This window comes from Falco peregrinus, chromosome W, assembly GCF_023634155.1.
Source record: "Falco peregrinus isolate bFalPer1 chromosome W, bFalPer1.pri, whole genome shotgun sequence".
Classification (NCBI taxonomy): Eukaryota; Metazoa; Chordata; class Aves; order Falconiformes; family Falconidae; genus Falco; species Falco peregrinus.
In genome coordinates this window covers 25,213,905-25,239,371 of record NC_073743.1, presented here as the reverse complement: position 1 = coordinate 25,239,371, position 25,467 = coordinate 25,213,905, and the positions used below count along the sequence as shown (strand labels likewise).

The window sequence follows — 25,467 nt, the reverse complement described above, 5'->3', positions numbered from 1 at the left end:
ATTACAATCTCGGACAGTCCCTCCTCCACATCCTCTATTCCACTACTCTCCGGTTCCTCCACCTGCTCCTGTTCCCTAAATTCTCGACGCCGATTCCTTTCTCTCCTAAGAGGGGATATATCTAATTCTAGTCCTTCATCAATTTCAGAGGCAATACTCTTCTTCAAACAGTCCTTCCCAATCTCACAGGTTGAGTAAAATTTTTTTTTTCACTTTCTTATTATCAGAAGTTATAGCCATTACCAAATTATCTCTAATAGTTAGCTTACATTCATCCTGCCAATCCTTTCTTTGTCTTAAGTAAAAGAACAAATCCACATTTGGCATTTCACTCCATTTCCCTTCTCTTTTACAGTACAGCATTAACTGCAGAATAGTGTTATAATTCAGTGTCCCATTCATGGGCCACTTTTCCTGATCATCCAATGTATACCGAGGCCACCAATTATTACAATACTCAATCATCTGGCTCTTTCGCAAATCATGTAAATCTCCCCGATGTGCCAATAAACATCCCAATGGAGAATTTTTTTCATGATTTTGTCATTTGCAGCAAGATTACCCATGCTTTTACTTTTAAACAATCGAGTTAACTTAGATGCCATGGTATAATCACTTTACAGTACAATACACAATCACTCAAATCTATCACTCCAATCCGCGGATCTGAACTCCACACTCGCTTTCGTGCTCAATTGCACATCTCACCCTTACAGCCACACTCACACTTTTCCACAATTACTTTAAACAAAGACATAAAACACAATATTATACACTTCTTAATTTTCTTCTCAATACACAGACACAATAAACAATTCCATGTCAAAAGAAAAACCCCTTCTAACTTCTTGTTAGATCAGATGCTTGGATACATTATACTCGGGTGAAGAAAGCACCTACTCCATGGAAGATTGTTAACCGTGACCCAAAGACTTTAAAATTGACTTTGAAACATGTCTAATTTCTCATATCAGGTTTTGATTATTCTTTGGATTTTATTTTGGTCGGTAGTGCTGGTAGGATCACGGACTGACTTGGTGAACAGGAACAAAAGACAAGTAGAAACAGAACAAGTGATTAACATTCCCAAACAAATTGTTGAGGAAAATTTGATGGTAGGATCAATTAAAGGATTTGCCAATTTGCAAAATGTTACTCATATTACTGCTTGTTTACCAGTATCAAGGGCTGTAGGTGAATCTATTCCATGGGGAATTTTAATTATGAATCTGACCAATCTGGAACATAAAAATGGAACCACCTATTGTGAACAAAGGCCAGTGACTCAATGGTATGAACAAGTAAAGGTTATCAGAAAACAGTGGAAGTCGCCAGGTAAAGAAACAGATTGTAAAAAATATACTGAATTATGATCTTATAACAGGATCCCGATCTAGTGCCATAGCTCGAGTTCTTCTTCCTGGGGGTCCAAATCCCCAGTTAGGATGGTGTTCCTATGATGAACAACTTAAAACCAATGTAAGCAAAAGTATCATGGAATGGAAGTATAACAAAACTGGCCAAGGTATGCAATTAGTAGAACAATGGGGCTCTATATGGTCCATGGCGATATCTTTTTTTATTTTTAGTACATGGCCAGAACTCCTTGGTGTTTTACCTTGGATGGAAAAGCTTTTGCAGTTTTACCCTTAGTCAATGATAAAACAACATCATCGAAAGAGAAGGAGAACAAAATAGTGCCATGGTGGAAATGTGAAAAGGTGTACGATTGCAGCAATGCAGATTTAATTCAAAGAATTCCTCCTTTGGCAGCTGCTTTGAAATATGGTTGGTTTTGCCGAGGTCTTAAAAATACTTTCAATTTAACCAGCACCTTTACCACCTTGGAAAGGAACTCTCTTTAGTTGCAGAAAATCTACTATTCAACGTCCAGGACGTCTAATTTGGGCATTAAGTGATGGAACCTGGACAACTCATTTACCATTAGATGGTAAGGTGAAACAAATTACTTTAGGCATGCCAACATTGTGTCTGATTTGGAAAAAAATCACCGTTTAAAGGACCCTTGGGAAGTTTGAAATGAAAACAAACCAAGAGGTCTGAAACAGATGATGATACTTGGAATGAACCATCAACAGGAGTAAAAATTGGCTGGGCTTTTGAATCCTATAGCATCATATAAAAATAGAGAATGGCTTTATCAGTTAACAGGTCAAGTAGAAAAGTTAGCAAACATCACCAAGAAAGGGTTTAAGAAAATGAATATATAGTTACAGGCAACTTCCAGGATGACTTTACAAAACAGAATGGCATTGGTTATGCTTCTACTTAAAGATCATGGGGTGTGTGGATATCTCAAGGATAAATTGTACTACAGCTGTATTCACATTCCAAATGTCACCCAAGATGTGGAACATGATCTGGAGTTACTGAGTAAAATTGAAAAGGAAACAGAATGAATTTGAGAAAATATGTCAGAAGATTGGCTGGGAAGAATTTTTAGCAAATTAGGATGGAATCTAAGCTCTTGGATACAGTCCATGATCAAAACTTTGTTTCTGTTACTAATTGTCTTTCTGATGATCATGGTAGTATATGCTTGTTTGAAGAAATAGTTTACCAATAGAGTTGCAATCAATCATATGATCATGAGAGACGTACCAACTATTCCACCAAGATATAGTCCACCACCAAAATATGCTGAAACAAATGATATGTAAATAATGTGAAAGTATTGAAATAATAATTTTCAACACTTTCAAAGGGGGGAAATGTTACAGGTCTGCTAATGTTAGAATTAATTGACTTTATTTGATTTTATAAAATCATTTGGAATAAGAAATATATTTTAATGAAACTTGTAGTTGCACAGCAAAAGCTGCTATGAAATCCTTTATACAGCCCTGTACCAAGGCCAGAAGAATGGGCTAGAATCAGTGTTTAAAACTTAGGTAATAAATTTGGGATTTTACAGATTTCTTTGTATTTGACTAGTCTTCTGTATGTAGAAAGTGTATTGAAATGTCAGAATATAAGATTAATGGGAACTGGGGAGAGTTGACTGGAACAGCTTGTAGTTACCTGCCAAGAAACTGTGAACTTTAGTAAAAGGTAATTCCAGCAGGGGGAGATTGCGACCACTGACTCATATACCACCTACCCAAATCGTACCCCAGACCTGTTTCTGGGCCTTTCTAACATTTACTGCGCAGAATCGGATATGGGAGGAGGGTATGTTAATGATTTACGGGAAATATTATGATTATGCATGAATACTTAATGAATATGTATGGATAAGTTCTATATAAGGTGTATGATTTTGAAGCTTGGTGTGCGTTGAACATGAGGAGACTCACTCTCGCACCCGGCCGTCAATAAAGAAGTGTCTGTTTATCTGCATCACATTGGTGTCTAAGTTCTTCATTACGAGATTTTGGTAACATTATTGCCACATGACGGATGCACAGACTGCTAAGTCCTTGGATTGGTTATCTTTAGAAGGGACATTTTGTCTTAGATTCAACGTGGTGAAGATGAAGACTTTAAATATGGCCGCTAAGGAATAGAGTCTGTGCAGAGACAATTCCTCAAGGACATTGCGCAGGCACGAGATATGTAAATAAATTTGCAGAATTGTAATGAATATGTAAGCGATTTCTTGGGAAACTAATGAATAGGTATGAGTAGCCTGTATAAAGGGGGGACTGAAAAGTCCCCTCGGTGTGCATGACTTTGGTGGAGCGATCCCCCATGCACCCAGTGCTGCCGAATAAAGATAACCTCCGCTCACCTTTCTATTGCTGACTGATTCTTCAAATCAAAATAATGCTGACCTACTTGATTTGTGTAGACAAATTTAAGATTTGCTTCATTGAACAATCTGGAGTGATGAACAAGATGCCTTGTGCAGCTGCAAAGCCAGTTCAGGAATGGGATTTTGCTGCTCCAAGTGGTGAGGAGTCATGCCAATACCTGACAGTCTGCAGCTGTCATGGCCAGGGCAGGAAGAAGGTTCAAAGTTGAGCAAGGAGCCTGACTGACTTCCTTGGGTACAGTGGTAGTGGCAGCAGCTCTCCTGCTTCCCCCTGCCCCCCTTAGTGTGTTAGATCTGACATTTTCTTAATAAGTACTGTCTCATCATTTGTATCTCAAATGGATACAAGCAAAGGTATCAAGTTCAACAGGTACAAAACCTACTACCAGGAGACTTTGAAGGCATAAAATCTGTAAAGCTAATAAGAATATTTCTTAAATAAATAAGTGTAAAGTAGTAAGTTAGTTATTCTCTAAAATCTTCCAGTTTTATCTTGAGATTTTGGAACAGAACAAGGTCTTTAAAAAAAAAAGATTAGTCAGGATGAGTTTGGTACAATGCTCTGGGTGATGCTCTGTTTGTGTTGAGAAAGGAATGTACTCTGAATAATTAGAAAAGATAAGGTGGGCACCTAAAGGAGATAAGGAGACCATCAAATCAGGAAATCGTTGAACAAAAAGTTGAAAGGTCTACTCCACCTAGATCCCATCTATTATGAACGGAATGAGTTAGTGTCAAAATCAAATGAATATGTATGTAAAGATGTTGTAACCTCTCATGAAAAACTGTATAAAATACCTAACTTTTCACTGAAAACTTCAGAGCTAGTTTGCCCGGTGCGAACCGGCTAGCTCCCCAGTGTTGCATGAAATAAATACCTTTGCTGCTTAAAGACAAAATTAGTCTCTGAGCAGTTACTCTGTGCTGTTTTGGCATCAATTTTAACAAAAATTAAGTTACGTGAAATTAAGTAATGTTTTTTCAGGCACTAACACAATCAGTAAGGCAAAATTATGAAAGGAAAAATTGTGTTATATTATTTCCCTGGTGGACAAAATGCAAAGAGAACTTGGAACAATAACTAGCTTGAAATTAAATTTTCCATCTCTCTCTCACTAGTGAGCCAACTCTGATTACCACTGTGTGCAGGCACTCTGTTGTGGATGTTAAAACTAACATTTTAAAAACTTCAACAATTATTTTCAAGAAAACCAGCCTGAAAAATTAGAAATCACCCTAAAAATTTTTAAAGGGTTTGAAGAAGCCAACTTCTTAGGCCCTTGGTAACCATCTACAGTGTCAAGTAGAAGAGCTGAATCAATTGAGCTTTGTTTCTTGTTTCAGGCAAGGATTTCGAAATAAGAATAGCACACATTGACTTGTGGCATTTTAGCTGCACAAAACATGTATCTGAATGCTTTCTTGGTCAGGAATTTCTACCATCTTCACTGGGAATTAAATTTTCAGAGTCAAAGTGAATGTTATTCTGATCCTATTGTGACCGATAACCTATAATTTTATTTATTTATTTTCATAAATAATTATGAAAATGTTTATTTAATATGTTCCTAGGGATTTGTAATTTGGGGAGTGAAACTGAAAGCCAAACTAAAGCCAAATGGCTACAGATGTCTATGTATGGAATATGTCATTATTTTCATTTGGAATTAGGCATCTCAAGACCCCTGGGAATCTATGCTGAAAGATATTTTTGAAAGCATTGTGGTTTATTATAATAAAAAAATATTGGGAATATTTTGGGGAAAACGTAAGGAGTTTAGGCCATCTTGAATTAAGAAAAAGTGAACGAGTAGAAGCTCTGAAACCAAAAATAATAAACGTGTATCACCTCCCGGGTAACCTTTCCTTGAAGCCCCCAAATATTTCCTTCTTTATTTTGTTAATTTTCCTCTAAGATATGATTTTGTTGCTTTAGTAAGAAAATCAAAGTGATTTTCCATGAGAGAAGATGAAGTTCTGGTGGCATTTCATCTTTTCACTGTCACCATTGTGATGATAGCCCTTTGTGGACCCTGGAAAAAACATGCATCTTCATATTGGACAATGTCCTAATAGGAAATACACTGAATAATACTTTGTGCAAGGAAATGGCTACAAATATGCCAGTTTTCATCAATAACATTTCTAAGAGCAGACTCAGTCAAATGCTTACTCAAAATGTGATTTTTGTTGTTGTTGTTATTTATGTTGTCTCTCTAGATTATTTTGTTTTGCTGGTGGTACAATCTAATCATAACTAAACTGGTTTTCTTCCATTTCTGCATTATCTGTAGCTGTAACGTCTAATTCCCAATCCTCCCAGAGCAGCAGTTCAGCGTGCCTGGCAGGGCTGCTAGTAGAGGGCACGAAATGATTTTAACCACTGAAGTTACCAGACTAAATACAAGTAAAGACTTTGAACAAGCAAAGCAACGAAGGAAATGCAAAAAATGCAACAAATATGTTATTCTAGGATTTGGTGGTGGTGTTTGGGGTTTTTTTCATTTTCAGCTTCTAAAAGATTGAATATGACTAGATTTAAATGTTTTGTACAATCATACCTGAAAACATAAAACAGGTATCAGAAATGGAGACATGTTATAGTGTGCTATGGAATTTAGGAAGAGATGCAGTGGAATTTAGCAGAAAACAAAATATTTTTCAAGTGGGATGTAGTGGGTTTGCATAGCAAGGTTTTGGTAGTGGGGGAGAGGGCTACAGGGGTAGCTTCTGTGAGAAGCTGCTAGAAGCTTCCCCTATGTTCGGCAGAGCCAATGCCAGCCGGCTCCAAGACAGACCTACCACTGGCATATTGCTTCTCATGTTCTGGCAGTTCATTATACAAAGGGGCTTCTTCAGCATGTCACCTCTTTGGTGACATCCCAAAATCTTCACCTTCTGGCCAATCCATAATAATTTCAAAAATTCCTGGATGATTGGGATTTCCTGTCCAAGCTCATTGTATAATCAGCGTGACCCACTTACTCCATGTAGCATCAGTTGCGTGATATGTAGAAGAAACCCTCCCTTTAAACATCCAGCCCAGCACTGGTAACCTGGGCACCAAGAGGAGCTGTGCTTCAGTACCAATCACTTCTGAAGCATCTTGAACCCTTTCATAAGCTGCTAATATCTCTTTTTCAGTTGGAGTATAGCGGGCCTCAGACCCTTTATATCCCCGACTCCAAAAGCCCAAATGTTGTCCTCGAGTTTCCCCTGGTGCTTTCTGCCAGAGGCTCCGGGTAGGGCCATTCTCCCTGGCTGCGGTGTAGAGCACATTCTTTACATCTTGCCCAGTCTGAACCAGCCCAAGGGCTACTGCTTGAACTATCTCTCATTTAATTTGTTCAAAGGCTTGTCGTTGCTCAGGGCCCCATTTAAAATCATTCTTCTTTCAGGTCACATGATAGAGAGGGCTTCCAATCATCCTGTAGTTTGGAATGTGCATTCTCCAAAAGCTGATGACACCTAAGAAAGCCTGAGTTTCTTTCTTATTAGTTGGTGGAGGCATAGCTGTTACTTTGTTGATCACATCCATTGGGATCTCACCATGTCCATCATGCCATTTTATTCCCCAAAACTGATTCTCCCATGTGGACCCCTTGACCTTACTTTGTTTTATGGCAAAACCGGCTTTCAGAAGGATTTGGACTATTTTCTCCCCTTTCTTGAAAGCTTCTTCTGCTGTATTGCCCCATGCGATGATGTCATCAATGTATTGCAGATGTTCTGGAGCTCCACCCTGTTCTAGTGCAGCCTGGATCAGTCCATGGCAGATGGTAGAGCTGTGTTTCCACCCCTGGGGCAGTCAATTCCAGGTGTATTGGATGCCCCTCCAAGTGAAGGCAAACTGTGGCCTGCAGTCCGCAGCCAAAGGGGTTGAGAAAAATGCATTTGCACTATCAATAGTGGCATACCATTTGGCTGCCTTTGATTCCAGTTCATATTGAAGTTTTAGCATGTCTGGTATGGCAGCACTCAATGGCAGCGTGACTTCATTCAGGCCATGATAGTCTACTGTTAGTCTCCATTCTCCATTAGGCTTTCGCACTGGCCATATGGAGCTATTAAAGGCTGAGTGGGTCCTGCTGATCACTCCTTGGCTCTCTGTTTGGTGAATCAGCTTGTGGATGGGAATCAGGGAGTCTCGGTTGGTGGGGTATTGCCACTGGTGCAATGGGCACCCGCTGTTCCTTGACTTTCAGTAACCCCACCACAGAAAGGTCTTCTGAAAGGCCAGGCAAAGTAGAGAGCTGCTTAATTTCCTCCATCTCCAAGGCAGCTATACCAAAAGCCCACTGGTACCCTTTTGGATCCTTGAAAGACCCTCTCCTGAGGTAGTCTATGCTAAGGATACATGGAGCCTCTGGGCCAGTGACAATGGGGTGCTTTTGCCACTCATTCCCATTCAAGCTTATTTCAACCTCTGTAGAGGAATTTTTAAAGGACCAAGGACATATGTTACCATTGTCTGGGTTGGACAACCCAGGCCTGTTAGTTGAAGCTGCAGAGCAACTTTAAATTGTCCTGGGAACAAGCAGTGTGAGAAAGAAAACAAGCTATGCACAAACAAGAAGCCAGGTGCAGAGCAAGTCCTGGGAACCACGAAATCAACACACTCTCATTGGCACACTCTGATCAGGCGCCTGCAGCATGCTCACCAATCAGCAACACGGACGCCCGCGTGACCAGAGACTCTTATCCAATCACCTGTGTGTAAAGTCATGTGAGCGGTCGGTTTAAGTTATAAATATGACCTGTTTGTTTAATAAAGTGAGCACGGCATGTAGCCATATTGGTGTGATTGTCATGACTTGGCCGACTCTCCACGGGGGACCCTCTTTGAGCCTCCAATACATTTAGCTGTTGGGATCCCCCTGTCACTCCAGAAATACTAATTGGTTCTGTCCCTTCATAGCTTGATGGCATTAGAGTACACTGTCCACCTGTATCTACTAGAGCTTTATATTCCTGTGGGTCTGATGTGCCAGGCCATTGGATCCACACAGTCCAGTAAACCTGGTTGTCCCTGTCCTCCACCTGACTGGAGGCAGGGTCCCTCTAATCCTGGTCTAGGGACTCTGCACCAGGGTGGCAAGTGGTAAAAAGTGGATAGGATGTAGCGTGGAGTATTTCTGCCCATTTACGGCTTGCAGGAATGGATTAGAATTCCTTTTCACAGGATGAAGAGTAAAGTCAGCCCTATCACTCTGGAAAACTGCCCACTGGAGACTGGAATAGCAGCCTTCCTTGAAGACTTTTTATTTGTGATTGTTTTTCCTTGCAACTCACACACCCGTGCCTCCAGGACTGAGGTAGGTTTTCCATCCTACCTCCTCATGTCCTCTCCATGGTCCCGCAGGTAAAACCACAGAGTACCCCCTGTTTTGTCCCTACCAAACAGAAAGATGTCTACGGTTGATAGCTGAAATGTGGCCAGTGGGATGTGGCCAGTGGGATATGGCCAGTGGGACAAGAGGCAGGACTTCCACAGGAATAAACAAAATGCTTTCAATAGTTTAGATGAGTATGGCATGAAGATGACAAAACTGCCAATTGTGATACAGCAGAGATATTAAATATATCAAAGGCTATTCAATAAATATTTCTGCTCTTGAATTGGAAAAGTGATAGTCACAGTTTTTAATGATGATTAATTCCTTTGTGTTCTATTAGTAACTAAAGAGGGTGTTTTAGCAGCAGGTGTTAAACATTTATATCTTTGTAACACAAACTAACTCACAACATCAGGATTGTAAAAAGACTGTCCCAAGAGCTGTCCAGACTATTACTTTCAATTTTAGGGTAAAATTTGTATCACTAAGTAAATCTGAGAGGGCTAGGTAAAACCTGCTTTTTGTTGGTCGTGGTGATTATTAGCACTTGAACAATTTACGGAGGGTGTGTGTGATAGGTTTTCTATCAAGTGAAGTCTTTGAATTAAGATTTGATGTCTTACTTAAATACATGTTTTATTGTTTAAACATATTATGGGCTTCATGAGAAAATTAGCAAGTGAGATGATACGGGTTCTGTTCAGGGGATCACACTTGGGATCACCATTGATCCTTCTGACCTTTAAACCTATAACTCTGGAAACCTTAACTGTCTCCACACTGTAACCGTTTCAGGCTGAAGTTTCTAGGTTGTCTCAGATAGATATTGCTATGGGTAGTATGATAGAATGAGTCTTGGAATTCATATTTCTGCATATCTTTGCCTCAAAGTCTCCTAATCTGCATTGAGTCCCTATCAGTTTCATTCCAGGATCAAGCCCTCAGGCTTCATATATACATTAAAGCAGAGATTGTATTTATGGTGCATCTTGTACAATGCATACTGATCATGGCACCAGGACTTGGATAATTATGATAAAGTTACAAAAAATATATTTGAAATACTACTAAAATGCATGTGGCTGTCACCACTGCAGGTAGCTCATAAGTTCCTGTCTGCCTTGTAAAACAGAGTACAAGAATTATGTTTTTATTTGTCAAACCATGCTCTGAAAATAATTTCATTTCATTAATTTGATGTATATTTGTAATGTTATCATTATTAGTTAAGACTTGGACTTATTTAAACCCAACATCCAAACTCAAAATCAGTTCATTCACTCAGAAAAGCTATGCCTGCTATTAGTGCCTACACCACTGCACTGCTGCAGCATTTGTGGAAAAATGAACTCTAGTATCCAGGCTAAGAGGAGAAGCAGGATATTGTGGAAAATGAGGAGTGGAACTAATAGTAAAGGAATTGTTGCCACTGGACCCCAAAATGTCTTCTGATCTATCTTACCTCTTGTGCAGTCTCCCACTCACAGGGAACCACTCACATCTAATGCTGGACCCCAGCTGATTGTCCCTGCTGCGTGTGACCGGGCCCTGTGTGGCACCAGCTGGCTGTTTCCGCATGGTGTTTCCCAAGCACCTCCATTTGCAGGAGCCCTGTTTGGACATCTGAATCAGCTGCAGGAGCAGCCAGCTGGGCTATGTGCTGTATTGGTACTGTGGTAGGAGATAGTGAGATGCCAGGTGGCTCTGGAGGCTGCACAGTGGCATCTGAGTAAGGAAGTCTTGCTGGATCAAACCAATTCCATGCAGAGCCAACAAGTGGGATGACTGCACATGTTGACTAGTTTACAGTGAATCAGTAAACCAGTATGAGGTGATGAGGACTTGACTGTTAGTTGGGGTGACACTTGGGTGGGCACTCACACTTTAACCTCCATGTCATCCAACTCTGCTAAGAGCAAGTGAAACTTTTGGACATTCTGCCATGGTATGTCTGCTTACATGATGGGAATGTACAATTAGTGGATGGGAAAATTAAAGGGATGTGCAATTGGAAAGAAGCGTAGCTGAAGATAGTAGGTGACTTATTCTTTCATTCTAGCATGTCAGGGGTTTAGTCCATATATGGTATTCCTTTTCTATTAACAACCTACATTTTTTAGTTAAAGTAATTTTGAAATATCTTTCTCAGCCCTTTAAAAATGCTCATTGTATAAAAAAGTCAAATATTTCTCATAGGAGGTTTAAATATTTTGCCTTAATATCTTAAAATATATAAATATATATTCTGAACCAGTTGGAGTGTTTTTCCTGCTCCCCTGAGACATGTCTGGTGGACTTCCTTGCTCACTATGTGTCAAGGACCACTCTGGTCCTACAGTTTTCTGTCTCATCTCCATACACAGACCTGCCTGCTGCTGCTTCTGTATTAGCTCGCAGGGCTTGGGAGCAGCATGCTTCATCAGCAGAAGAGGGGTACTCAGTGGGGTTGAGGTCAGGGTCAGTCCAAAGCACAGTAAAGAAACCGAAGAACAGGAGGAGAATTGTAAATTATTTTCTACTTGCATCAGTCCTATTTGTGCAGGTGGCCACTAGACATACTTCCCTCTGAAAATGCTGGCATCAGCGGTATTTCTTTGTGGTTAAAGAATGTGTCTTTTAAAGGAGTTTGACAGGACTTGTGGTGAGGCTACAACCTACTGTGGAGCAGAGAGTCAAGACTCCCATGCTAGCACTAACCTGGACAGGGAGTCCTGAGCTGTAGTGCCGTGTTTCTCCTGTCTCTCCATCTGTGAAAGTATTTTTAATAAGGGATGATTTTTTAGCCTGTGCACAGCAATGGACAGTCTGAACTTTCTGGGCCTGGCATACAGGGCCAGGGACAGTACTTCTGGCTTGAGTTAGCATGAGTGGGGTCAGCTCAAGTATCTTAGATATAATGTACAGGTCTAAGTCCTTAGACTTACCCCCTGTGTTCACACTGTAGGGCCACTGAGATGCTGTCCTCTGGATGACAGGGGCCAGCTATTGTCTCTAATAGTCGTCAAGACAGAGGTCAGCATCTCTTTCAAACAAGAGAAGGTGCATCCAATATTTTCAGAAACATTCCTACTCCCATTAAAAGCCAAATCTTGTAGCATTACTCAGATGAAAAAGCACATTTTGATTCCTGGCTATGAACTGAGTAAGGAATGCAAGACCTATCCCTCTTAGAAGGAATTTTGCCACCATGATAGCCGAGGGGGTTTTTTTTTCCTCTTTTCCAATGCCCAAGGCTGTAGCTGAGTGGTTACTGAATGACTGATGGGTGTCATGTCAGCCTCAGTTCACTGCACAAGTATCAGATTGTGTAAGAGAGATCTCAAATGCCCTGGATGAAGCAAATACTATAAAAAGGCAACAGGTCCAAGGCATTTGTGGGCTTTCGGCCCACAGGGATCACATAGAAATGAATATTTGTGACCTTGCTTTTAGAGACTAGTGCTGATATTGAGACATTTTCTTCTTCTATGAAAGCATTTTTTGCAGTGCCTAGATTGATGCATGAAAACATCTTTATCTGTTTGTAGGAGCAGTCAGATCAATTACGAAGGTAATCCTTCACTGATGGGGACTGAGAAGGCTCCATAACACTTGCTCTGCAGCATTGGGCCAGGATTTTGTAGGCAGCCAGTATCAGGGTTCTTAATTTAATCACATCAGAATGTTTTAAACCTGTAGCTGTTCTGAAATCCTTTGCTGTTTATAAATTTCTCATTCTGCTGTCCATGAGCAATATTAGCAGCTTTCTCTGTGACATTCACATTCAGTTCTAATCAGATTATAAAAGTAAAACATAAAATACAATATGTGAAAACAGTTCTTTACAGACAATTCAGAAACACTCTGCTAAGTACTTTGAGGCTGTTCTGGTAAACATCTAAAAATCATTCATCCAAGAACTTTTGATAAACTGCCACTAAAAAAAGGAGAGAAGCTATGTTGTACTTGGGGCTAAAATGCGGGAAGCCAATGGCAGGTCTATATTCCAGCATGGTCCCCATTACACAAGTACTCTGGTGCTGGGTCAGGGCAAGTTCCCATTCACAAAGGAGCATGGATTTAGGCTTTTGTAAAGCTCTGGGTACTAGAGAGGATAAAGTCTGCCTGGGTACATCCTTGCCATGTTTTGGTCAGTATGTTCCACTGGTTTCTGACTGACAATGTTGTTAGCAAGTACAGAACCAGGCACAGAGTAATGTGCAGAGACCTACAATATAGAACAGCCAAATGTCAAATTCTCCATCCAGTTTTGTGAGGCAGGCCTGTGTGTAACCATGATGTTAACATATATAGAACAGACAATATGATTCTGGCTGTCTGGTCTAATTCCTTGCCAAGTTTCCACTAGTTTAATTGTGATCTAATTTGAAATAATTAAATCACTTATGTTTTTTAAAACTGCTTTTTCATCTCTAGGGCTATGAATACCATCACTGCAATCATAGGTAGAATAATTTTAATAAAAACCTATAATTTTAAATGACCCAATTTACAAAAATCACTGTAAACAAAAATTATCAAAGCAGGTTACTAACTGGTGATTCTGAACTATATCCCAACAGTTGTGCCATAAGGTGATATGGAAACCATGGTTAAGCTTTTATAAAGTTGGTGTGTAAAGTTTAAATCCAGACCTGTATCTAGAATTCATATTTTTTAATCCATGTTATATGTTCCATCAAATTCCTGTCTGAGGAAGCCTCTTGACCTAAAAGTATTTAGAATCTAGATCTGATTTTCTAGCATGATCATCCTCTTACTATCTTAAACCAATATGCAAATTAAACACAGCCAACATGAGGGAAAAGTGTGGGTTGATGATTCAAAGAATCAAGTCACCAATATTCGAGTGAGCAGAGGTTATCTTTATTCGGCAGCGCTGGGTGCATGGGGGATCGCTCCACCAAAGTCATGCACCCCGAGGGAACCTTTTAGCCCCCTCTTTATACAAGTCACTCATGTCTATTCATTAACTTTCTGGGAACACATTAACATATCTTGTGCCTGGACAATTCGCACACTCCCATTCAAGGACCTAGTATATCTTCAAGTTAACAACATTAACATATCTTGTGCCTGGACAATTCGCACACTCCCTATGTCACCCATTCAAGGAATAGTACATCCTCAAGTCAACAATAAGGGTCTCCTCAGATAAACATGAGTACACCATTCTTTAAATAAATCATATATGGCCCATTATTCATTCCCCCCTTTTCTAACAACTATTGTAAATTCTTTTACAACTATAAAAAATCACTATGCCCTATGATCATTCTCTGACAGCACCAAACAAAACATTGAAGTAATACACATATTGGTATTCCTAAAACTATTACAACGAGTATTATAACAAAAGCATGCTTTAGCCATTCCAGATTAGGCAAACACGAAGTTAATTTGTCCCATATAGCCTTAAAATTCCATGATAAATCATCTTTAGTAATTTCATGTAAAATCTGAAACCTGTTCCATATCTTATGGATATCTGTTTCAATTTGATTACTTTGGTCTACCTATATATCCAGTAATCATTCCACCCATCAGATTGGGAACAAGTGTTTTGCCCTGGGTTTCCAGGACATGCTCCCCCTGTCTTGCTTTGAGCTTTCCAACAACAGTTATTATCACTTTTCATAAATATTGTGGTTGTTAGGCTTAATATTCATAAATCAAATCTGGGAACCAACTTATATGTTTTATTATCAAATAGGCAATATCCTCCACCATCGCCTGGCTTTTTCCAAAAGTCTGGCCAGGTAGGCCATTTGTCATCAAGATAATTCCAGTTTTGAGAGGCCACCCCATACAGGGGTGTTACTAGGCCTCCTTTAAGAAGAGAGGTACATATCCAGCATTCCTTAGCTTTTGTAGCATTAACAATCATTTGTAATGTTTGAAGACAGGTATTGTTTACCCATGCTTCAGTTTCTAAAATACTGACAATTGTTACAATCAAGATCAAAATAACTTTACACAAATATCCCCTGATCCTTTTGACAGTCCATTGTATCTCCAGAGATTTCTTTACCCGTCAATATCAGGTTCCTCCTTTATATTGATTGCAGTCAAGATGGCCAACAATACTCAATAGGGTCCAGTCCACTTCCCTTGTAGAGGATCATTCTATTATAATTATGATCTAAAGAACCGTAGTCCCATGGGTCCTGCTGGGGTGATGGCCCATGATTACTCAGGAGCCTTCTTTATGGAGAGTAGTGAATCCAGGCTGGCTGTTCTCTTATCTTGACGGTGGTGAAGGTTGTCAGCAGCACCAGATAGGGTCCTTCCCACTTTTCTTCCAAAGGTTTCCCTGAAAAAGTCTTTATCACCAGATTTAAAGGAATGGACTGGTTGATCTAATCCTCTGGCCCTTGTTAATTGTCTCTGGAGGGCCTTCACATATTGCCACAAATATCCCTCCCCTAACTGCCTTAAATCTTCTCCGGCAAATTGTTACTGGTATGGTCTCCCGTATAATATTTCAAAAGGGCTTAAATTTTCCTTTGTTCTCGGCTTAGTTCATATTCTTAATAATACCAAGGGAAGAAATTGTGGCCAAGTTAGATTTGTCTCTTGTCCTATTTTTACTATCTGTTGTTTAATTAAGTGGTTCATTTTTTCCACTTGCCCACTTGCTTGAGGCCTATAAGGAGTATGTAATTGCCAATCTATTCCTACTACTGTACTCACTTGTTGTATTATTTTGGCACAAAAGCGTGAGCCTCTGTCAGAAGAGATTGTTGTTGGAACCCCAAAACAGGGAATAATTTCATTCAACAATCCCTTCGTTACCTCTCTTGTTTTATTTGTTCGACAAGGGAGAGTTTCTGGCCAACCTGAAAACGTATCAGTCATAACTAATAAACATTGGTACCCCCCTTTTCTTGGGAGTTCGTAAAAATCAACTTGCCAATGTTGTCCTGGATAATTTCCTCTACTAATGTCCCTAGTTTTATTCTATTTGTTACATTGGGATTATTACATAAAAACACTTTGCATTGCTGAGTCACCTGTTTTATTACAGTATACAAGTTCCGCCCTATCAATTTCTGATTTAGACTTTTATATAAAGCATCAGCTCCCCAATGCGTCTTATTAATAATAGGGCTGTGATCCATATTAAATTGGATGGTACCACTATACGGCCATCTGTCAAATAAGACCACTTATTTAATTTTATTTTACCATTCATGTCCTGAATTAGCTTTAGGTTGTCTTTAGAATAGTTTGGCTCCTGATCTGTACTTACAGTTTGGATTTTACCGTCTGGTATTAAGGATAATTCCTCTTTTCCTACTTTCTCTGCTGCTCGTCTGGCCTCTTGGTTGGCCAGGCGGTTTCCAATTTCCAAATCAGTGCCTCAAAGGGTCATCTTATGTTCTTCCTTCCTGGATGACCCTCTTATAACAGAGGGGGCCATGCCTCACATCAAGGTCTGGCATGGCATATGTTCCCACCGCTCAACGCCTACTGGGTTGCAGCCAACAGCGGAGCTCAAGATTCTTCTTGGTGGCAAACACAGAGGCCAACCCAGTCTTGCCCTTGACTATGGTAGGAGGCACCTGACCAACCTTATTCCTTGTACTTTGTTGTCAATGCAGAGTTTCATCTGTGCATCCCATAACAAGTCACTGTCATGGCAAAACACACAGATTTACATTAGTAGAACTACTACAGAGTGTATTTTGGTTTAGTTTTCATGCCAATACCCCTCACAGCCCTGCTGACCTGACGTGCGGAATTAGACTCTATAACTCGGAAGTTATAAAGTAGGTATGTTTATTGCGCGCAGATGCACGGGGGATCGCTCCTCCACAAGCGTGCATACCCGAAGTGACGAACCATCTCACATTTATACAATGAAACAAATGAATATTCAATTAATGCCTATACATATTCGTTACCTAAACCCCGCTTCGTATGGTAATTAGCTTATCAGTCCGTTTTCTGGAATGTGGTGGTCTTGCAGGTTTGTAGGTGATTCATGTTCTTGTGACCATCCGATCTTCTTCAGGTGATTCATGTCCTTGTGACCATCCAATCTTCTCCAGCAAGGAGACTTAGCACTCCCTCCCTCTAGATAGCATTTGAATGTCTCTCATCTTTTTCTCATTCTCTTTTAAATAGCCCCTTTGTTAGAGAAAGAAGGGCAGGCGTCTCCCCGTCTCCCCTTTGTTAGAGGAAGAGGGGCAGGCGTCTCCTCAAAACTGTAGTTGTCTCCTCAGAGCTGTGTGCCTATGTGACCAGACACCGCACCCATGACCAGTCACCATACCCACATTCCTCGAGCAGACACATACAATCACAATCGATGTCCATTGTCCCCATTTCACACTATTTCTCCATATCAATCCCCCCTTTTCTATTAAATTAAGTAAATTCTTTTACTTAAGGAGTCTTCCCGAATGATATAAAGCATCATACATAAGTGTTACCCTTTTAAACATTCTCCAAACCCACAAATATAACATAATGGTTAGTATTAAGGAAATTCCTAAACTGATCAATAAGATCACAATGGGGTGTACCATAGTGTTAAGAATTCCTGTTGCAGAAGGTGACCAGCCAAAGAGAGTATCCCACCAATTATGGTTTCCATCCTGTTCTACCTTTTTTAAAACTTTCTTGATCCCCTCTACATCATGATGGATCATAAGAAGAGTTTCATGTCCCTTTTCTTTGGTTTCTTCCAGTATACGTTGTAAATCTGCATGTTTTAATAGTTCTTTTATACTGCTTATATTTAGTCCTATGGGGGTAGGAATTATTATCTGTGATAGGGTAAAGTTGGATTTTAAGAATTGATGAGACACTACTGGGGCTGAGTAACTAAAATCGCATCCTGTGATAGTAGTAAAATTACAAATACAATAATTTGAATACTGTGCAGTCTCCTTTACCTCCCCATCTATGGTTATTGTGTTACACTCAGTTCTCAAACACGCACATCCCTTCCCTGCATATATAATTACTGTTTTCAAGTTTGCATTTGGTCGGGCCTCGAAATGACATATTTTCTGATCTGTATCTAAACAAGTATCCTGAGCCATTATAGTATTGCTTTCACAGAGGAAGCCCTGCTGTTCTCGCATAATACAAGATTCTAAATCTACTGTTTGCCACTTGTCGCCTATCTTTCTGGCCCATGTTCTATGTTCAAAAGGGTATAGGAACACCCCATTATGGTTAATTCCAAGGGCTACAATGGGGTGTATGGTAATTATTACTGCATTATGTATGGTTAACACAAAAGCTGTGATGGTGTGTGTGTTGGGGTCGTAGGTAAAGTTCACCATATTCCACCATGACTGGAGTTTTCTTTCTACCTCCGTAGCATTGTCCCAAACCATCTTTCGAATTTCCGTAGGAAATATGCCTTCCTCTCCTTCTCTTATTATGGATGCAGCTATTGATTGCATCCACATTTGGGCTTGCATACAACTTAGAGCCAGGGCAACGTCATCCTGTAAACCACTTAATGCCTTAGTGATGAGTTGATGATCTTCCATGTTTATTTGTTCCCACCTGGGAAGTACCTTCGATATCAAGCATTGGTGCGCCTTTGCCACCCACATTGTTCCCATTTGTCCGAGTAAATTTGAGTTTCAGTTCTTTTTTATCTGGGGTTACTTTCCACGAAGTTGCAGGGGCTTTCTTAATCCGGGTATGGTGAATCCAAGAATTCTGTCCCTCAACCTTGATTGCAGTGTAGGTGGTGAGCAGGACTTGAAAAGGTCCGGTCCACTGTGGTTCCAGGGTTTTATCTGCAAAACACTTAACGTATACATAGTCCCCTGGTCGTATATCGTGAACAGGTCCATCCAGACCCTTACTGCGTGTTCCCATCACATGCTTCTCAATTCTTATTAATTGTTTGTTTATGCCATCATATAGGAAGTCATTGTTTCTTCACCAATCTGTGAAGACATCCCCTTTTGTACCCCATAGGGACGCCCATATAAAATTTCAAATGGGCTAAGCCCCTCTTTTGCTCCCGGTCCAGTTCGAATTCGTGTAAGAGCTAATGGCAAAGACTGGGGCCAAGTTAGATTTGTTTCTTGGCCTAACTTGACAATCTGTTGTTTGATTAGATGATTCATCTTTTCCACCTGGCCACTCGATTGTGGTCAGTATGGGGTATGTAATTGCCAATCTATTCCTAGATGGTGGCTGATCTGTTGCACTATTCTGGACACAAAATGTGGTCCTCTATCCGAGGACATTACCGCTGGGACTCCAAACCTAGGTATTATCTCTTGGAGTAGTATTTTGGTCACTTCCTGGGCTTTAGCAGTTCTGCACGGGAAGGCTTCTGGCCAACCTGAAAAGGTATCTGTTAGTACCAATATCGATACCCCCCTTTTCTAGGAAGTTCCGAGAAATCGATCTGCCAATGTTGCCCTGGAACATTTCCTCTACTAATGTTCCCTAGTTTTATTTTATTTGCTGTATTGGGATTATTGCGTAAACACATTTCACATTGCTGAGTCACCTGTTTTATTACAGTATACAAGTTTCACCCTATCAATTTCTGATTTAGACTTTTATATAAAGCATCAGCTCCCCAATGCGTCTTATTAATAATAGGGCTGTGATCCATATTAAATTGGATGGTACCACTATACGGCCATCTGTCAAATAAGACCACTTATTTAATTTTATTTTACCATTCATGTCCTGAATTAGCTTTAGGTTGTCTTTAGAATAGTTTGGCTCCTGATCTGTACTTACAGTTTGGATTTTACCGTCTGGTATTAAGGATAATTCCTCCTTTCCTACCTCCTCTGTTACTCGTCTGGCCTCATGGTCGGCCAGGCAGTTTCCAATTTCCAAATCAGTGCCTCAGAGTGGGCCATGCCTCACATCAAGGTCTGGCATGGCATATGTTCCCACCGCTCAACGCCTACTGGGTTGCAGCCAACAGCGGAGCTCAAGATTCTTCTTGGTGGCAAACACAGAGGCCAACCCAGTCTTGCCCTTGACTATGGTAGGAGGCACCTGACCAACCTTATTCCTTGTACTTTGTTGTCAATGCAGAGTTTCATCTGCACATCCCATAACAAGTCACTGTCATGGCAAAACACACAGATTTACATTAGTAGAACTACTACAGAGTGTATTTTATTTCACTTTTTCTGCCAATATCCCCACAGCCTTGCTGACCAAGGGATATTGTTTTTATCTGAACTGAGCAAGCCTCCCCCTTATCATTTTACTGTAACAGGTAAAGCATTTTTCACCTTTCCTGGAATTTATTTTCAGATACACCTGGTTAAAAATTTCTCTTACGTCAGGGAGGTCCTCTTTTCCTCTTTTCTGCTGAATTAAAGATAAGCTCAATATTTCAATTACTTGATCATATTTAATTTTTAATTTCATTTCCCCTTCTTTAAACGTCTAGATGTTCTAATAAATCTCATCCCAACAAAGATTTTAGTGAACTTGGCATTCTTATTTGTTTTTTTAGTTTGTACTTTAAAGGTTTCAGGATGTTTTCCTGGTGGCCAGCAGCTCCCACAACTGTTAACAATTTTTTATTTTTTTTTTTACTGAAGTTTAACAAATAAGTTGGTTTTGTTTTCACTAAAATTCCACCTCATACCCATTCCCTGCCCTAGAGGGGCCGTTACCGGTCCTGTTGTACTGCAAATGCTGCAGCAATTGGGGTGACATTGTCAGGTCCTTCTGCTCAATTGTCAGCAATAGCAACCCCCTCCTCCTCACCAGCAGAAGGGTTCGGGGCAGGAGATGCTCTTCCTGCTCTGCAGGTTACACAAGCCTGCCTCTGCAACAGCACTTCTGTTTTAACTCTTTCTTACTCTGAATGCAAATCTGCTACTTGTTGCTTTAATTCTGTGTTCTTACATATCATGCCTTTGCAGGCAAACAGAAAACCTCCTGCCATGCATCCCAGCATGATTCAGTCGCACCTTCGAGGGGGTACGGGGGTTTGTACAAACTCACCCCAATACTTCAACACTTTCACAAGGTCTCTGATTCTCCACACACACGCCTCAGGTTTTACATACATCAGTACAAGTTTTTATATCTTACAACGTGTTTCATTCTGGTTGCTCCACAGAAGGAACCGCAACCTGAGCTTTTTAACACAAAAATTTCAACAAGAACATCTTTCTAGTTTAGGTCTCAGTTTTTTCCTATCCTTTTCTAGAGCCACAATCAAAGATCAGGTGATGTTAATCCCGCACTCTTTCTAGTGCTTGTACCATAGGATCCCGAGGGGGTACTAATCCACAGTCCTTTTGCCACTCAGGTTTGTCCTGGAGGACGAAGAACATGTCTGCATATGATACTTCGTCTCATTTTCCCTCTCTCCTCAGAAACAACATTAATTGCAGGAGAGTGTTGTAATCTAACGTTCCTCCCTCCTGAGGCCATTTCGCATCACTCCCCAATTTATACAAAGGCCACCACTGTTTACAATATTTAATCAATTTCCTTCTATTTTCGGTACCACAATGTCCTACGATATCACTCCAATGTTTTAATATACAACCCAAGGGCGATTTTTCACAGGGCTTACTCCTTCCATTTCCCATTTTGCAATTTTAATTACTTTGTTTTTCTCCAGCCGCCTTAGCCACCCAAGGTCCGAAACGCGGATAGAGCTTCTTACTCGCTTTGCACTCAAACGCCTGTCTCAAGCACTCTTGCACTCACACTTAGTCAAAATAATTAAGCTATACACGGAAAATCAAAATGCGCATCTCAATCACACCATTCACACTCTCCGGGCAGCCTGCAGTCACACAAGCAGTATGTTATACGGTACCGTGCACTTATGTACAACTTTTAGGAACACTAACAGTTCACAAAGTATGCATTTCAATGAACAATTGCCAAAAAACAAACAACAAACAAAAAACCCAAATTTTTCCTGGTCTTAAGCAGAGTGTTAAGTTTTCCGCTATTTGCCACGAATTACCAGAATATTATTATTTTTCAACACACATTTCATTACTCCAAGTTTTGAACATGTAACAAGACAACACATAGAACAAACAAGACACAGAGCGCTATTTCAGTTGTTACATTCTAGGAATTCCCCAATTCTTAAGACAACCTAAAGGAAGTTTTTAGCTTCCCCCTTTTTTCTTTTTTTTTTTTTTTTCTTTTTTTTTCCTACGCAAAAATTTCCCTTTTTACTTTTGCTATGAGGTCCCTCTTGTTCCTGTGAGATTCCGCCTTATTCCATCCCGCCCCCCGCTTTCCGTCACGAGGCCTCCGGGCTTTTAGGAATGGCAGTAACCTCGGGTTTGCTCGGTCTGCCCTCAAGATCGCTAGCGGCCACCCCTTGGTCAGCAAACCCCCTCCCAAGGTACCTTTCCTCCTGGGGACTACGCTGCGCGCCGGACATCTCCGTGCGTCTCACCAGCCGCCCCGTTACTAAACATACCGTTTTATCCGTGGATCCAGGGGTTTCTCTTCTGCTCCCGGGTGAACAGCTGAGAAGAGGAGGCTCCTCCAAGGAAATCTCCCGGGGTGCGCCTAGGAGCATCCGCTCCGCAGCTGGTCCCTCAGCCGAGCAGAAATCCTCCTGCCTGGCTCGCCAAAACTGACGTGCGGAATTAGACTCTATAACTCGGAAGTTATAAAGTAGGTATGTTTATTGCACGCAGATGCACGGGGGATCGCTCCTCCACAAGCGTGCATACCCGAAGTGAGGAACCATCTCACATTTATACAATGAAACAAATGAATATTCAATTAATGCCTATACATATTCGTTACCTAAACCCCGCTTCGTATGGTAATTAGCTTATCAGTCCGTTTTCTGGAATGTGGTGGTCTTGCAGGTTTGTAGGTGATTCATGTTCTTGTGACCATCCGATCTTCTTCAGGTGATTCATGTCCTTGTGACCATCCAATCTTCTCCAGCAAGAAGACTTAGCACTCCCTCCCTCTAGATAGCATTTGAATGTCTCTCATCTTTTTCTCATTCTCTTTTAAATAGCCCCTTTGTTAGAGAAAGAAGGGCAGGCGTCTCCCCGAGGGGCAGGCGTCTCCTCAAAACTGTAGTTGTCTCCTCAGAGCTGTGTGCCTATGTGACCAGACACCGCACCCATGACTAGTCACCATACCCACATTCCTCGAGCAGACACATACAATCACAATCGATGTCCATTGTCCCCATTTCACACTATTTCTCCATATCAGACCAAGGGATATTGTTTTACCTGAACAAGGCAGGCCTCACGCTTATCATTTTTACTGTAGCAGGTAAAGCATTTTTCACCTTACCTGGAATTTATTTCCAGATATACCTGGTGAAAGATTTCTTTTACTTCAGGGAGGTCTTCTTTTCCACTTTTCTGTTGAATTAAAGATAAGCTCAAGATTTCAATTAACTGCTTATTTTTAACTTTTGGTTGCATTTCTCCTTCTTTAAACGCCTAGATGTTCTAATAAATCTCATCCCATCAAAGATTTTGGTGAATTTGGCGTTCTTATTTGTTTTCTTAGTTTGTACTTTAAAGGTTTCAGGATGTTTTCCTGGTGGCCAGCAGCTCCCACAACTGTAACAAATTCTTTTCACTGAAGTTTAACACCAAATAAGTTGTTTTTGTATTCACTAAAAATTCCACCTCGTTTTTCCTAGTCCCTAGTTCACCAGAACCCCTTGCTGGTTCTTTAGCTTAGGGCAATCTCGCTTCCAGTGTCCACTTTCCCTACAATATGCACAGTGATCCGGTCCCATAGGAGAGGGATTCACTCTTTCACTTCTGCCTGACATTCCTCCTCTGTCTCATCTCCTCTACCAGTTTAGCACGACCCAGCTCTTCTCTTACCTTCTGTACACGTTCCCTGTTCCTTCTATCAACCTTTCTACATCACGATTATCTAGTAACAATCAACTCGAACCTTTATCTAGTCCTATTAGATCATCCTGACAAGTCTTTCACTACCAACTTTCAAACATCTAAATTTCCCCATCAAAGATTCACCTTTATTCTCCTCAGACCCACTGCCTGCCCTAAAGGGGCCGTTACCGGTCCTGTTGTACTGCAAATGCTGCAGCAATTGGGGTAACATTGTCAGGTCCTTCTGCTCAATTGTCAGCAACAGCAACCTCCTCCTCCCCACCATCAGAAGGCTTCGGGGCAGGAGATGCTCTTCCTGCTCTGCAGGTTACACAAGCTTGCCTCTGCAACAGCACTTCTGTTTTAACTCTTTCTTACCCTGAATGCAAATCTGCTCCTTGTTGCTTTAAGTCTGTGTTCTTACACATCCTGCCTTTGCAGGCAAACAGCAAACACTCTGCCATGCGTCCAGCATGGCTCAGCCGCACCTCCCAGCGGGTATGGGGGTTTGTACAAACTCACCCCAACACTTTAACACTTTCACAGGGTCCTTGATTCTTCATCCCCACCCCACCCACACACACACACCCCGCTTCAGATCTTACCTACATTAGTACAATTTTTTTATCTTACAACGTGTTTCATTCTGGTTGCTCCACAGAAGGAACCACAACCTGAGCTCTCCCCCCGCCCCCCCCCCCAAAAAAAATTTCAACAAGAGCATCTTTTTAGTTTAGGTCTCAGTTTTTACCTATCCTTTTCTAGAGCCATAATCAAAAGATAAGGTGGTGTTAATCCCACACTCCTTCTGTCACACAAACGTATCTGCACACATCACTTCATCCCATTTTCCTCTCGCCTCAAGAATAACATTAACTGTAATAAAACATTATAATTCAGTGTCCCATTTAAGGGACATTTCTCTCCATCCCCTAACTTATACAGGGGCCACCACTGATTGCAGTACTTAACCAAAGTCCTCTTATTCGCACTTCCACCAGGTTGCCCTCCTATTTCCTTCCAGTGACTTAGAACACATCCCAACACTCTTTCGTACTATTCCACCACTTTGTTTTCCCCCCATGTTATCTCAATCGCTATCCCAGGCACAGACCACTCTAATTTCACTTAGAGCGCTCGCTCTCTCTTATCCCAAGGTGTCCAAACCTTACAGTTAGGGCATTCAGTTTCTTGTCCCCACCATACATACAATAATTCTTTACACCATATACACTTTAAAACATATAGAGGTTCACATTCACTCCGCGGATGTTCAAGGCAATAACCACATACCAACATTCATAATATACTTAATACAGAAATGTTCTCACATTTCCAGCATAAATGAGTATAACAATTATTATTAATTACCTTATAATTATTAATCCTGTATACACAGATTGACTTCAAATAATCAAACAGGTGGGTTTTTTGGTTGTGGGGTTTTTGTTTGTTTTTTTTTAGTCTCCTGACCAAAACAGAATCAGAGTTCCGATATTCCCTTAATATCAGAACGGGTACCGAAACAGAA

At 40.8% G+C, this 25,467-nt stretch overlaps 1 protein-coding gene across 2 annotated transcripts in view; it reads left to right on the top strand.

The window, feature by feature from the left end:
• LOC129783221 (sorting nexin-18-like) overlaps positions 1 to 23,114 on the top strand; it is a 140,689-nt gene extending 117,575 nt beyond the window's left edge. For both annotated transcript variants that reach the window (XM_055793100.1, XM_055793101.1), the window contains one exon: positions 22,552 to 23,114. In XM_055793100.1, coding sequence (XP_055649075.1) covers positions 22,552 to 22,694 — 143 coding nt within the window. In that variant the 3' untranslated portion in view covers positions 22,695 to 23,114. The remainder of the gene's footprint in view (positions 1 to 22,551) is intronic.
• Positions 23,115 to 25,467: the final 2,353 nt, after the last annotated feature.